The sequence below is a fragment of the Camelina sativa genome, chromosome 10 (genome assembly GCF_030686135.1).
Source record: "Camelina sativa cultivar CO46 ecotype springtype chromosome 10, ASM3068613v1".
NCBI classification, from domain to species: Eukaryota; Viridiplantae; Streptophyta; class Magnoliopsida; order Brassicales; family Brassicaceae; genus Camelina; species Camelina sativa.
The window spans coordinates 16,470,057-16,483,692 of NC_141889.1; the positions used below are offsets into that span (position 1 = coordinate 16,470,057).

Here is a 13,636-nt window from a genome sequence, read left to right on the forward strand (position 1 = left end):
ACTTCAGCAAAATAGCAGCTCCACTCACAGAGGTAATCAAGAAGAATGTTGGTTTCATGTGGGAACAAGCTCAAGAGGAGGTGTTTCAGATACTTAAAGGGAAGTTAACTTAAGCTCCTTTACTTACACTTCCGGATTTCTCCAAAACCTTTGAGATAGAATGTGATACCTCAGGAGTGGGTATTGGTGCTGTGTTGATGCAGGAAAAGAAACCCATTGCCTACTTCAGTGAGAAATTAGGAGGAAATACACTCAATTACCCCACTTATGTCCAAGAGCTATACGCTTTGGTTAGGGCACTCCAAACATGGCAACATTATCTTTGGCCAAATGAGTTTGTAATTCACACAAATCACCAATCCTTGAAGCACCTAAGAGGCCAGCAAAAGTTGAACAAAAGGCACGCTCGTTGGGTTGAATTCATTGAGACCTTTCTCTACGTCATAAAATACAAAAAAGGTAAGGAAAATGTGGTGGCTGATGCCTTGTCTAGAAGGTATGTTCTTCTTTCAGCTCTTGAGACTAAGTTTCTTGGTTTTGACTTCATGAAGCAATTGTATACAACTGACCAGGAATTTAAAGAGATTTATAGAAAATGCTCTAAAGTCGCTTATGGGAAATATTATCAAATGTCTGGTTTCCTATTCTTTGATAACCGTCTTTGTGTGTCCCAATGTTATTTGATGGAGTTATTTGTCAGGAAAGCACATTGAAGTGGATTGATGGGACATTTTGGAGTAAAGAAGACCCACAAAGTGGTTCATGAGCATTTCCACTGGCCGAACTTAATGAGGGATGTGGAAAGAATATGTGGGAGGTGTGTCACTTGTAAGCAAGCTAAGTCTAAACTTCAACCCCACGGTTTGTATACTCCTTTACCCATTCCTACTGAACCTTGGAATGATCTGTCAATGGATTTTGTGTTAGGATTACCTAGAACAAAAAAAGGTAGAGATTATGTCTTTGTGGTTCTTGATAGATTTTCTAAGATGGCACACTTCATCCCATATCACAAAACTGATGATGCTACAAACGTTGCTGAATTGTTCTTTAGAGAAATTGTTTGATTGCATGGCATGCCTAGAACTATTGTTTCTGATAGAGATACTAAGTTCTTAAGCTATTTCTGGAAAATTTTGTGGTCTAAGTTAGGAACTAAGCTGTTGTTTTCAACTACTTGTCATCCTCAAACTGACGGACAAACCGAGGTAGTGAATAGAATTTTGTCTACTCTTTTGCGTGCTATCCTTAAAAAGAACATCAAATCTTCGGAAGAATGTTTGCTTCATGTTGAGTTTGCATATAATCACTTAGTTCATTCTGCTACTAAGTATTCTCTTTTCCAAATTGTCTATGGTTTCAATCCTCTAACGCCTTTGGATCTAATCCCTTTGCCTTTGAGTGAAAGAGTTAGTATGGATGGGAAAAAGAAAGCTGAACTTATTAAGTAGATTCATGAGAAAGCCCGACTCAATAATGAAGCAAAGACAAAGCAATATGAGAAGCAAGCAAACAAAGGAAGACGTCGGCTGGTGTTTAAAGTAGGAGACCTAGTGTGGATACAATTGATAAAGGAACGTTTCCCAGCTGAAAGAGAATCTACGTTAATGCCACATGTTGATGGTCCGTTCAAAGTCTTGACAAAAATCAATGACAATGCTTACAAACTCGACTTGCAAGGTAAGTACAAAGTGAGTTCGATTTTTAATGTTGTTGATTGGCTCCATTTGTGGCAGATGATCCAGATTTGAGGTCAAATCCTTTTCAAGAGGAGGGGATGATGTGATCATGGATGGAGCTAAGGAGTATGAGCTTGAACCTGAGTAACTTGTAGCTCAGCTTGAACCCGAGGAGCTTGTAGCGGAGGAACCATTGCTTGTACCTGAAGGACCAATGACTATAGCAAAAGCTAAGAAGCTAAAAAATGCACTAAATGAGCTTATACAAGAGCTTATGGCCAAAGAGAGCATGAGAAAAACTATTGGGGATGATACCTATCAAGTCCAGCCCACTTTGAGCCTAATTCAAGTTCAAGAAAGCCCAAAATAATCACTTTGTTTTGTGGTCAAAGAGGAGTGACGAAAATGGAGTTCAACTCACCTTGGGAAAGACAACTTGGGAAGACAAACTTCAAGAGTTGAATCTTCATTCAACTATCTATCTTTATTTTGTTTTAGTTTCAAGAATAATACTTGGCTTTGTGATCAAGTTTTCTATATCTTTATAAACACATGTAATCTCATTTGAGAAATCATCAATCAATTTTCCTTTTTCATTTTAAGAGTCTATCTCTTTGTTCTTTGTCTAGAACATTTATTTGTTTCTTCGTATGTAATATCCAAGCAACAACCTCCTCCTGCTGGACTAGTGTGTCATATCTAACAGAGATTGGAGTTGGGAATATCAGCAGCCTTCCGCAACTGTTGTGCGACCCCGCAATCCATCAAATCTTCCTTGTTGCACCTTGCACCTTCGCGAGTTTCTATCATTTCTATTCCGGCTGAGTAATCCTCGAATTTTGGGCGTATCAAATCACCACATGGCATTTTCCTGTGTTTTGTCCTCACTCGCACAGTTTCGACAGTCACTTTCGGAAGGTCACCCATCCTGAGACTACTCCAGCTTAAGCACATATAACTCTGAAGTTTTATCACAACCCTTGACCGAAAAGATATGTGCACTTTGGTGACATAGTAGCCTAATCAATTCTTTAAACCTCTTTGCAAGTCTGTGAAACCGGGGTGTCATAGGTTTAAAAGAATTGATTTCCCATCTATGTAAGCAAAGTGCACTTATCTTTTTGGTCAAGGGTCTCGAGAGAACTCCACAGTTACGTGTGATGGAGCTGGAGTAGTATCATGATGGGTGACCTTTCGGGAAGTGACTGTTGGAACTGTGCGAGTGAGGTCAAAACACATGGAAAGATCATGTGGTAATTTGTAGGGACGGTAACAAGTCTTTAAAGCCTCCCGAACGTAGCAAACCAGGCATCGGATATGGATGGGCTCACGGGCCTATTGAGAGGACCTGAGGCACATTTAAGAAGGTGGGCCCATGGACTGGGATTGGACATTGGGCCCACTAAGAGGTGGCAGTTGAAGCTTTACAAGTGGTATCAGAGCCGAACCCAGATGAGTGTAGAGTTGAGTAGGCTCACACCATCAGGGGTGTCGGTCTTGGTGCGCAACGAGGACGTTGCGATCTGTTAGTGAGGCTGAATTGTGACACTCCGGTTTCAGAAACTTGCGGAGAGGTTTAAAAGAATTGATTTGGCCGCGTATGTCACCTAAGTGCATTTATCTTTTCGGTCAAGGTTCCTGAGAGAACTCCACAGTTAAGCGTGCTTGAGCTGGAGTAGTCTCAGGATGGGTGACCTTCCAGGAAGTGATTGCTGGAACTATGCGAGTGAGGACAAATATAGGAAAAGATCACGTGGTGATTTATAGGGACAGTAACAAGTCTTTAAAGCCTCCCGGACGTAGCGAACCGGCCGTCAGAAATTGATGGACTCACGGGCCTAGTGAGAGGACATGAGGCCCATTAAGGAAAGTGGGGCCATGGACTGGGATTGAACATGAGGCCTACTTAGTGGTGGCGGTTGGGGCGTTACAAGTGGTATCAGAGCCGAACCTAGACGAGTGTGGAGTTGAGTGGGCTCACACCGTCGGGGGATGACGATCTTGGGGCGCAACGAGGACACTACGATCTGTTAGTGGGAGTGAATTGTGACACCTTGGTTTCAGGGACATGCAGTGAGGTTTAAAAGAATTGATTTGACCACTTATGTCACCAAAGTGCACTTATCTTTGCGGTCAAGGGACCTGAGAGAACTCCACAGTTAAGCGTGCTTGAGCTGGAGTAGGCTCAGGACGTGTGACCTTCCGGGAAGTGACTGGTGGAACTATGCGAGTGAGGACAAAACACAAGGAAATATCATGTGGTGATTTGTAGGGATGGTAACAAGTCTTTAAAGCCTCACGGACGAAGCAAACCGGCCGTCGGATATTGATGGACTCACGGGCATAGTGAGAGGACGCGAGGCCCATTAAAGAAAGTGAGCCCAAAGACTGAGATTGCATATGGAGCCCACTGAGAGGTGGCGGTCTAGGCGTTACACATCTAAATCACATATCTTCTTTAAAATATGTAAATAAACAGTAGTGAGAAATCTAATACTATAATGGACTCTTCAATAATTAAAATCAAATAACATTTTCTCATTTAGCTATATATTTAAAAGACTTGGCTAGTAACCAAACTTCATAACCAACATAGAACTTTACATCTGAATTTGAGTAAATTATCCAAAAATATCATCTTTGCAAAATAAAATAAAAAATATTATTTTTTAGTCCTAAAAAAGAGTATAAATTTGTGAGTTCGAGAACAGGAAAACTATTACTTATAGCAAAATATTATGTGGAGTATTAGAGTTTTTAAAAAATTTTCTATGTTTCAGTAATAATTGCTCACTCCTTAATATATATTAACACTTTTGAAGTACATTTTGTGTTATGCCCTTTTAGTTTTGTTTATTTAAAAAGTTATTTACAACATTAACCACTAAAAATTTCCAAAACTAACATTACTCCAGATTTTGTTTCCTAAATATTTTACATTTTATTTCAATTAAAAAAATAACAACAATTGTTCGTCAAAAAAAAATAACAACAATCAATATGGAAATAGAAACTATCATATATTTAACAATTTGTAAACATATTCTATATCTGAATCCTTCGTTAACAAAGAAAAAAACAATTTGATTCTCATTTTGTTTTCCAACATCTGTGAGCTTTGATTCTTAACGTTAGAAAAACTTCGATTGATAATTATTTTAATATTATAGTTAACATATATAAACTTAATACAAATTTTAATTATTATGAATATGTAAAATTAAAAAATTCTAAAATACTATATAATGTGGTTATATAGTAGATGAGTTATAAAGAGAACATGTTGAAATTAATAAAATATTATTAAATTTGTGTTAACAAGGGTTACACCCTCATTTAATTATTTATCAACACTACTAATATTAGAATATTTGACATAAAATCAAGTTGATTTAACTAAGATTGTATAAAATAATTAAATCATTAGGAAAAATGTGACTTAATCACGACTTATAATTACTGAATATGTATTTAGATCTCTTATTTTTTGTTATAATAATTAAAAATCAAAATAGAATCTCAAATACTTAATAAACCAAACAAATGGCCATAAAGTGTATTACAGGTAAAAAAATAATATAAATATTTAGCCGCATAATAAATAGAAAATTTAATTATTCATTTATTTATAAAAAATTTAATATTTAACAAATAGATACAACATAAAATATATATTATAATAGAAATTATATTCCAGCGGTTAAAATCTAGTTGCTTTATCAAAAGTTGAGTCGAGTTGCATATACATGACGTTTCATACATGATTAACAGCGTTGGGTTAACATAAATAAATAAATGAAACTTTTGTGAATTATTGTGTGTTTAACAAACACCAATAGCTCCTTTTTAACATATAAACGATTAGATAATAAATAATACTAGAATTTAGATAAGATTGTATTATAGGTAGTTCTAGTTTTTTTGAGTTTGAATATAAATGTATTAGTGTTATGTATACATATATATATATATATATTTGTTCTTTGAAGTTTTGTTAATAATAATGTTAGATTTTTACAGTATTTTAAGATTGATTATGAAAGAACTAAACTCAATCGAAGACCTTTCTTGTGGAATTGGTTTTGATTTCATGTTTTATTAAAGCCCAAAATCAGTCCAACAATGTTTCTTTTCACAGGTTAAAAGAAAAAAAAAAAGGTAAAAGAAGACAAACAACAACCTCGTTGTTGGTAACTTGATCTTAGACCGGCAAACTGAAACCAACCTCAAGTATAATTGTCTGTTGAGATAATTATATTAAACCGTGGACAAATGATTGGTTTTTTTAGTTTTTGGTCTAATAAACTCAGACTACACAATATCTCCAAAAGAGAATCTGAGGGAACACTATCAGTTTGAGTTTTTGCATTGTGATCTATTTTGGGTTCTAAAGAAAACTAAACCAAGGAAGAAATAAAAAAACGAACAACAACAAACCACTAAAAAACAAACACGGAAAAGAAAACCAATTAAACAAAATCAAGTGATACAAAAAAAATTCACAGAAACCTTGAAACGTAAGAGTCGTTTGGTTTTGCAAAATCCACTTTCAGAGTCGTTTGGTTTTGCAAAGTCCACTTTCATAACAAAAATACAAAAAAAAACTAAAGCATTGTGAGTGAAATAGAGTGATATATATCACCGATTCACACGATGTCGTGGAAATGATGAGTTACCTTGAAATGAAGTAGATACGTATATATATATATATATATAAAAGATGAAAGCGATTAGGTTTAGTTGTGAACTTGTGATATATATTTAATAAAAAATTTGTGAGCAAGCAAAATATATTTGGTTGGATTGTAATTGGCTTTTAAAGCTTTGTTGATATGGAATTAGTTCCTAATATATATATATATATATGAACTAATAATCTTAACGCAAGTTCTGCAGTATTAAATTCAATTAGTAAATCTTTATATTTCAATTTTTATATATAATGAATACAGTACGTATATTAATAAGTTTCCAAAAATATGTGGAACGAAAATTTGGGAAGATTAATATGCGCTATTTATGGAATACTGTGTTAAATATATTCCTAAAAATTCTATTGTTGTATAAATGATTTCCGAAATTTATTAAGGAAAGTAGCAATGAATCGAAAATATTTTAGGAATATTTTTTATTTATAATTTATGAAAATTCGATTAGTAAAATCGGGTTGTAATTTTTAATTTAAAACTGACCCGATAGTTAAGAAATGATGGCACAAATTTGTACTTAAAAAATGTTAAAATAGATATTTCAAGCTAGTGTGGTAATAATTGAGCATCATCTTGGGATTCACGGCACCAGAAAGGATGTAACATGTCCCATACAGCTCACACTATAACGATTCCCACCGACACTATCGCCAACGCTACACGTGATTCCAACGTATAAATCACTCATTTGAAGAATCATCACTGTTTTACAAAACAAAACAAATCCGATCCAGTGAAGCACAAGTGGAACAAATTAAGTATTCCAAATCTCTACACAAAAGATTAACGTGAAAATAAAAAGAATATATTTAAAATAATTAAACCGACAAATAAAAAACAACAAAAAAAGAAAATAAAAAATGAAATTCCCAACCGAGGTAAAATACTGTGTGTACATCACATGAGCCAAACTCCAAAACAGAGCCCGACAATTCCCGTTACGACAATACTCATTCGAGTAGTTCTAGCGCCATTTTTATCATCAGCCACCTCACTGTCATCATCTGACGGAGCATCAGCGTTAGGTCCGTCGGCGTCGGCCTCCGAGTTCTTAGGCTTTTTCTTACTGGACTTAGGAGCTGGAGCCGCCGTCTTAACGGCTTTATAGATCTCTCTAGGCAACAACACTTTATCAATCTTGTAAATTATTAATGGCTCTTGATCCTTTAACGTCCCCATTACCTTAGCCGTCACAACATCCGTCTCGAGCGTCACATCCTCGCCGTCATTCTGAACGGTGAAATCAAACTTGTTGTTACCTTCTGTGGCTAACGTGTTAACGGCGCCGTTACCTGATCTAAGCATCTGTAACGACTGGTAAACCGGCATGCCGTGGTACAACACTAACACCGTCTTGTTCGCCGGAGAAAGGGTTTTGAATTTCGGCATGAACTTACTGACCGCACTGTCGGACGGGCAAAAAACTGTTAGCCCTCCGTCTACGGTGTCTTGGAACGTTTTGTCGGCGCCGGTTGATTTCAAAATGTCGGAGAAAGCTTTGCATCCTTGTTTCTCGAGGATTGTAGTGAGGATAAGGTCGCTGGGACTCGCGGTGGGAGCTTCTGCTTCCGGCGAGGTTAAGACTTGGCTGATGTGAAGAACAGAGATGTTATAAGCCTTTTCAAAGATGGATTTGACGTAGTGAGCTGTGAGCTTGCTATCGTCGTCTTGGACACCAAAAGCGACTTTACCGCCTTTTGTATCCGTGATGTTGACATATCCAGAAGTTCCCGTTGCGGATCCAGTAGATTGAAACATGGAGGCAGTGGAGGTGGAGCCGTCGGTGATCTGGTGTAGTTTCTTGGCGCCATAGTAATCGACCAAGACATGGAGAGAGAGAATGTTGCGGATTGTGTAGAGAGAGTAGCCTTTTGAGAGGATTGAGGACATTGCTGAGTTATCAACGGCCAAAACGGTGATCGTTTGCCGGCGGTTGATCTCATCGGCGAGATGAGTCGCTGAAAGGTAGTGGTTGAAAGTGGAAAAATCAGGGTCTTTGGCCAAGATTCGGGTTATGTTATGTGCACTTGAGAGGGAGAAGAAGAGATGGAGCTGGAAAATGAGAACCAGTATGGTGGCTACTCCCCAGAACGAAGTCATTTTGGGGATGAGGATTAGGCGGCTGTGATAGAAGGAAGGAAGACTTGTGTGCGGTACCATTTTGGAGACTGGTCTTATAAATAGACAAATACCCTAAAATAGTAGTAAAACAAGTTCACATATTTCATAAATTTCTAAAAATAGTACTATTTAATATTTTAAAATATTTGAAATTAATTTTTAGATTTTTTTTTAGGTTAGGGTTTTCAACTTCACATTTAGGGTATAGTTTTGAGAAGTATGATTTAATATTTTGAATTTAGGATTTAATTTTGAAATATAAATTGGTGTTATTTTTGGAATTTTATAGATGTTGTGCTAAGTTTGAAAAAAAACTTATTTTGATGCTATTTTTGAGAACTTCTCAAGTAAAATATTAGATTTTAATCTGCCATAATATATATATATATTTTTTGTGTTTGATACTGTAAAACCTTTCTTTAATTTATTTCACATCAGATTCAAATATTTTGTATATTTTAGTAGATCAACAAATAAAATTCTACTCTGTTCTACAACATGATTCGCAAAAATTTTTGAAAATTTTTTGAACATATTAAAAATATCTAAAATAATTAAATTATGAAAATTAAAATATCTAAAATATTTAATTTTAATCATGTTAACAGTATCTAAAAAAATTAAATTTGGATATACAAAAAAGAACTTCAAGTTTTAATATTCATTAACATTGCAATGGCAAATATGAGATGTTCTATCGACGACAAATTTTATAATCATTTTAAGCAATAATTTAGCTTTTTCTTTTAACTAAAGTGATGCCAAGAATATTTTGGAGTTTCAGCTATTAACTAATAAAAAGTGTTTGAAAGAGAAAAATAATGAGTTGTCTCCGTTAGTGTGTAAGTTTAAAGATAATATGGTTATTCTCAATTCTTTCATCGAATTGTAATAATTTTCAATATTTGCGTAAATGGTTATTTTGAAATGTTAATATATCTTGTAAACATTTTTAAATATAAATATTTGATCTGTAAAAAAAGAATTATGTAATTTTACAAAAACAATAATAATTTATCAAATATATTCTAAATTAATAATAGAAGGAAAAGAGATATACAAAAATAATAATAAGAACAAATTGTCTCGCATATTTCCAGCGTAGCAGCAGATAAGTGGGCTCTACAGAGTTTGAGTCTGGGTCACATTTGAAAGTAACATGGGTTCCCGAGTTATATAGTTCGACGGACACTTTTTTTTTTTCTTTTTTTTTTTAACAAAAGGAAATCAGTTCAAATGAGCCAATTTGGGAATAAATTGTTTACAAACAACATAGGATGCGGAAGAGAGCACGCTTGGCGTGCTACAGAATCTTTTTTTACATTAGTATTTCTAGAAACCTGAACCAAAGAAAAAGAAGAAAACTCCTCCCTGTCAATCTTGATATCTTTTAGGTATGTTGCGAAAGCTGGCCAATCTTGAGGTGAAGACACCATCTTCACCAAATCTCAGCAGTCTGTTAAGAATACCACATCCCGGAAATCATGTCCAATCATACATCGCATTGCCCAAATGAAAGCTTCAACTTCTGCATGTAACGGAGATAGACCACACTGGTAATTGGTTGCGTCGTAAATCGGTGATGACCCATGTGAAGAAGTGCAAAACCATCCTGTACCTGCAACAACATCAGTTGCTTTCCAGGAACCATCTACAAAACATCGATGTCCTGAAACAACCAAAGGAAGGGGAGCAAGACATCCCCAAATCCGAGGAGGCAGAGCCCTAGGGGAGGAGGGAATCTCGTCTGACTCTGCCTCCCCATGTGCCTGCTGCCAAGTCTGCGCTTCACCTACCGCCACTCGGACAACCTCATCTGGTCTTTCGACCTGATTCTCAAAAACTCGAGCATTTCGTGCTTTCTAGATATACCACTTTATCCACGGGAAAGCTGCAACATGTGAACCCGGATTTGTAGAACCCAAAAATGATCCACATTAGTATAAACAGACTCCGTAGGGAAAAGTTGTGGCCCCACCGGAACATGTGCTAAATCCCAAACCTGGCGAGCCAACGGGCACATGAAAATAGCATGATTAATAGTCTCCACAGCTGCCCCACACCGTACACAGTTTACAGCACAATCCACCCCTCCTCGTCGCAAATTAAACGATACCAAAATACAGCCCGTCAAAATTTGCCACATGAAGTGCTGTAATTTAGGTGGACAGGGAACCTGCCAAACCTTAGCAAGAAGAGGAGTAATCTCTGGACTAGCCCCATAAGCCTGAAAGGTTTTCGGGATCTCTAACTGCTCCACCTCATACCCTGATTTAACCGTATATTTTCCATATTTATTAAAATGCCAACCTAAGTAATCTGCCTTCGAGCAACTACTTAAAGGCAGAGTCTCTATCAGAGCTGCGTCCACGGGATCAAAATGCTCAAGGAGCATATCCCGGCGCCAAGTATTCGTTTGTCGATTGATCAAATGAGTCAATCGAAGATCTGGGTCCTTAAAAGGACCTTTGCTTAAAGCTGGTCTCGGAAATTGAGCTGGAATCCAGGGATCATGCCATATAGAAATGGAGTCCCCAGAGCCGACCCTTTTAATAATCCCTTTGTTTACCATATATCTAGCTGAGATAATGCTTCTCCACCCATAAGAAGGAGAATATGACCGTAATGGTTCCATAAGATTTGAATTTTGGTAAGACCTACCCGGATATTCCATCAACCGCCATAACTGTTTAGCCAACAAAGCCGTGTTAAAATCATCAACACTCCTAAAACCCAAGCCACCCAACTTGTTGCTACAACAAAGTTTCTCCCAAACTATCCAGTGCATACCTCCCGAATGACCATAAGAACTCCACCAAAAGTTTGCCACAACACTCGTAAGTTTGGATGTTATTGTTTTTGATAACCGAAAACAGGTCATCACAAAGATCGGTACTGCAGTCACAACCGACTTAATCATCACCTCCTTCCCCCCTTTTGACAGCAGTTTCGCTGACCAGCCAGTTGTCCGATTCTGCAACCGATCCCTAATAAAAGAGAAAATCTGCGTTTTGGACCCCCCAAACTCTCTGGGAGACATAAATACGACCCCATACCACCTAGGTTAGTTATCCCTAGTACCCCCTACATCTACGCCTTAGCCGACTCGTCGACCTTATGACAAAACTGAATTAAAGATTTCTCAAAATTTATTTGTTGTCCCGAGGCTGCCTCATTCTGCTTTAAAATATCCAACACAACCCCACATTAATCTCTATAAACCTTACAGAAAAAGGCTGTCATCTGCAAACAACAGATGTGTAATTGGCGGGCACTTATTTGCCACCTTTATACTCGTAGGATGATGGTGGCCAACTCTGTTCAAAGACACTCACAAGTTTATTATAAGTTGTGATGCTTGCCAAAGGATGGGGAATATTACAAGAAGGAATGAGATGCCCCAAAACCCAATTCTGGAAGTTGACTTCATGGGTCCTTTCAACCCACCATCAAATGGCAATGTCTATATATTGGTAGCTGTGGACTATGTCTCCAAATGGGTAGAAACTATTGCAAGCCCCACCAATGATCACAAGGTTGTTATTAAACTTTTCAAAACAATAATCTTTCCAAGATATGGGATTCCAAGAGCTGTGATCAGTGATGGATGTAAACATTTCATAAACAAGGTTTGAAGGAATGTTGAAGAAATATGGAGTTAAACACAAGGTAACCACAGCTTATCATCCTCAAACAAGTGGGCAAGTAGAGGTCTCAAACAAGCAAATCAAGGCAATACTATCAAGAATAGTGGGAGAAACAAGAAAAGGTTGGTCTAGCAATATTGATGAAACACTTTGGGCCTATAGGACAGCTTTCAAGACTCTAATAGGAAGGACCCCATTTCAGCTTGTTTATGGAAAATCTTGCCATCTTCCTGTTGAAGTTGAATATAAGGCTCTATGGGCAATCAAACTGTTGAATATGGACTTAGAGACAGCCCAAGCCAAGAGGAGTCTTGATTTTCATGAACTTGAAGAGATAAGGATATAAGCTTATGAAAGCTCCAGAATCTACAAGGAGAGAACAAAAGCCTTCATGACAAAAAGATTTTGATTAAGGATTTCAAGGCTGGGGATCAAGCTCTAATCCTCAACTCAAGGCTAAAGCTGTTCCCAGGAAAGTTGAAGAGCAGATGGGGAGGGCCTTTTGAAGTAAAAGAAGTCTTACCATTTGGAGCTGTAACACTTCTTAACAAGGACGGTAGTGAGTTCACAGTTAATGGTCAAAGAGTTAAGAAGTACTGGGGAGAAATGGAGAAACAAGACAAGTCAACAATGTTTCTCCAAGATGCTCCTCAAGCTTGAAAAGGCATCAAAAGTCAAGCTTAGTGACTTTAAACAAGCTCACTAGGGAGGAAGTCCCTAAGGTATCATTGTACATAAGTTTTATGTTCCTTGTAGTTTTGATATTTTCTTTCATGTTTGTGTTGAGCATGCCTTGTTTAGGGAAGTATAGATAGGTATGAGAATGATTGGACTTAATAAAATGAACTTTTGAGGCCACTCGACCAGCCTACGGGAGGTACTCGATCGAGTGACTACAAGCCCAAGCCCACTCAATTTAAGCTCGATCGACTGGACGGAGAGCCAATTTCAAAATTCAAATTTTGGCAAGGCACTCGACCAAGTGGGGTCGAGTGGTGGGGTCGAGCATGTGCCAAGATGAGTCAAAGATTCCAATTTTAAATTCAAATGGTAAAAACGCTCCACCTTGTTCCCTTGTCCCCTCCACTCCTTTAAAAGAGCATGAATTCGAGCATAAGCACCACACAATCTCTCATTTGCATAAACATTTCAGTTTCTTGATAAAACACCTTTAAAAAAAAAAGCTTAAGGTACTAGTACTAGGATGCAAGTTGAATCAATGTCCAAGTTACTAGTACTAGGATGCAAGTTGAATGAGCTGTACTTATAAATTTTAGACAAGCCTTTCACAACCTTAACTGATTCAAACCTTATACTTCCACATGCATTCAAGTCAACCATTTCCTTTAACATTCATTAAACAAGAACATGAATCAACTTATGCAATGCTTAAACTCATTTGGCTTGGTAATAAGGGTTTAGAGACAAAAATGATCTCTCTTTTGAGTGGGGCTTATCAAATACAAGGTTTCTCACACAA

General features: G+C 37.0%; 2 protein-coding genes across 2 annotated transcripts; both read right to left on the minus strand.

The window, feature by feature from the left end:
- Positions 1–7,171: 7,171 nt before the first annotated feature.
- LOC104719205 (fasciclin-like arabinogalactan protein 2) lies at positions 7,172–8,817 on the minus strand. Its single transcript, XM_010437069.3, has one exon. It carries the CDS (start codon positions 8,546–8,548, stop codon positions 7,286–7,288), a length of 1,263 nt encoding a protein of 420 aa, XP_010435371.2. The 5' UTR covers positions 8,549–8,817; the 3' UTR covers positions 7,172–7,285.
- A 1,140-nt stretch (positions 8,818–9,957) lies between these two features.
- Positions 9,958–11,081, minus strand: LOC147936244 (uncharacterized). Its single transcript, XM_087468646.1, has 2 exons — positions 10,458–11,081; positions 9,958–10,371 (listed from the first exon to the last, which is right to left on the minus strand). The coding sequence occupies exons 1-2, from the start codon at positions 11,079–11,081 to the stop codon at positions 9,958–9,960; spliced, it is 1,038 nt and encodes a 345-aa protein (XP_087324772.1).
- Between the last annotated feature and the right edge of the window lie 2,555 nt (positions 11,082–13,636).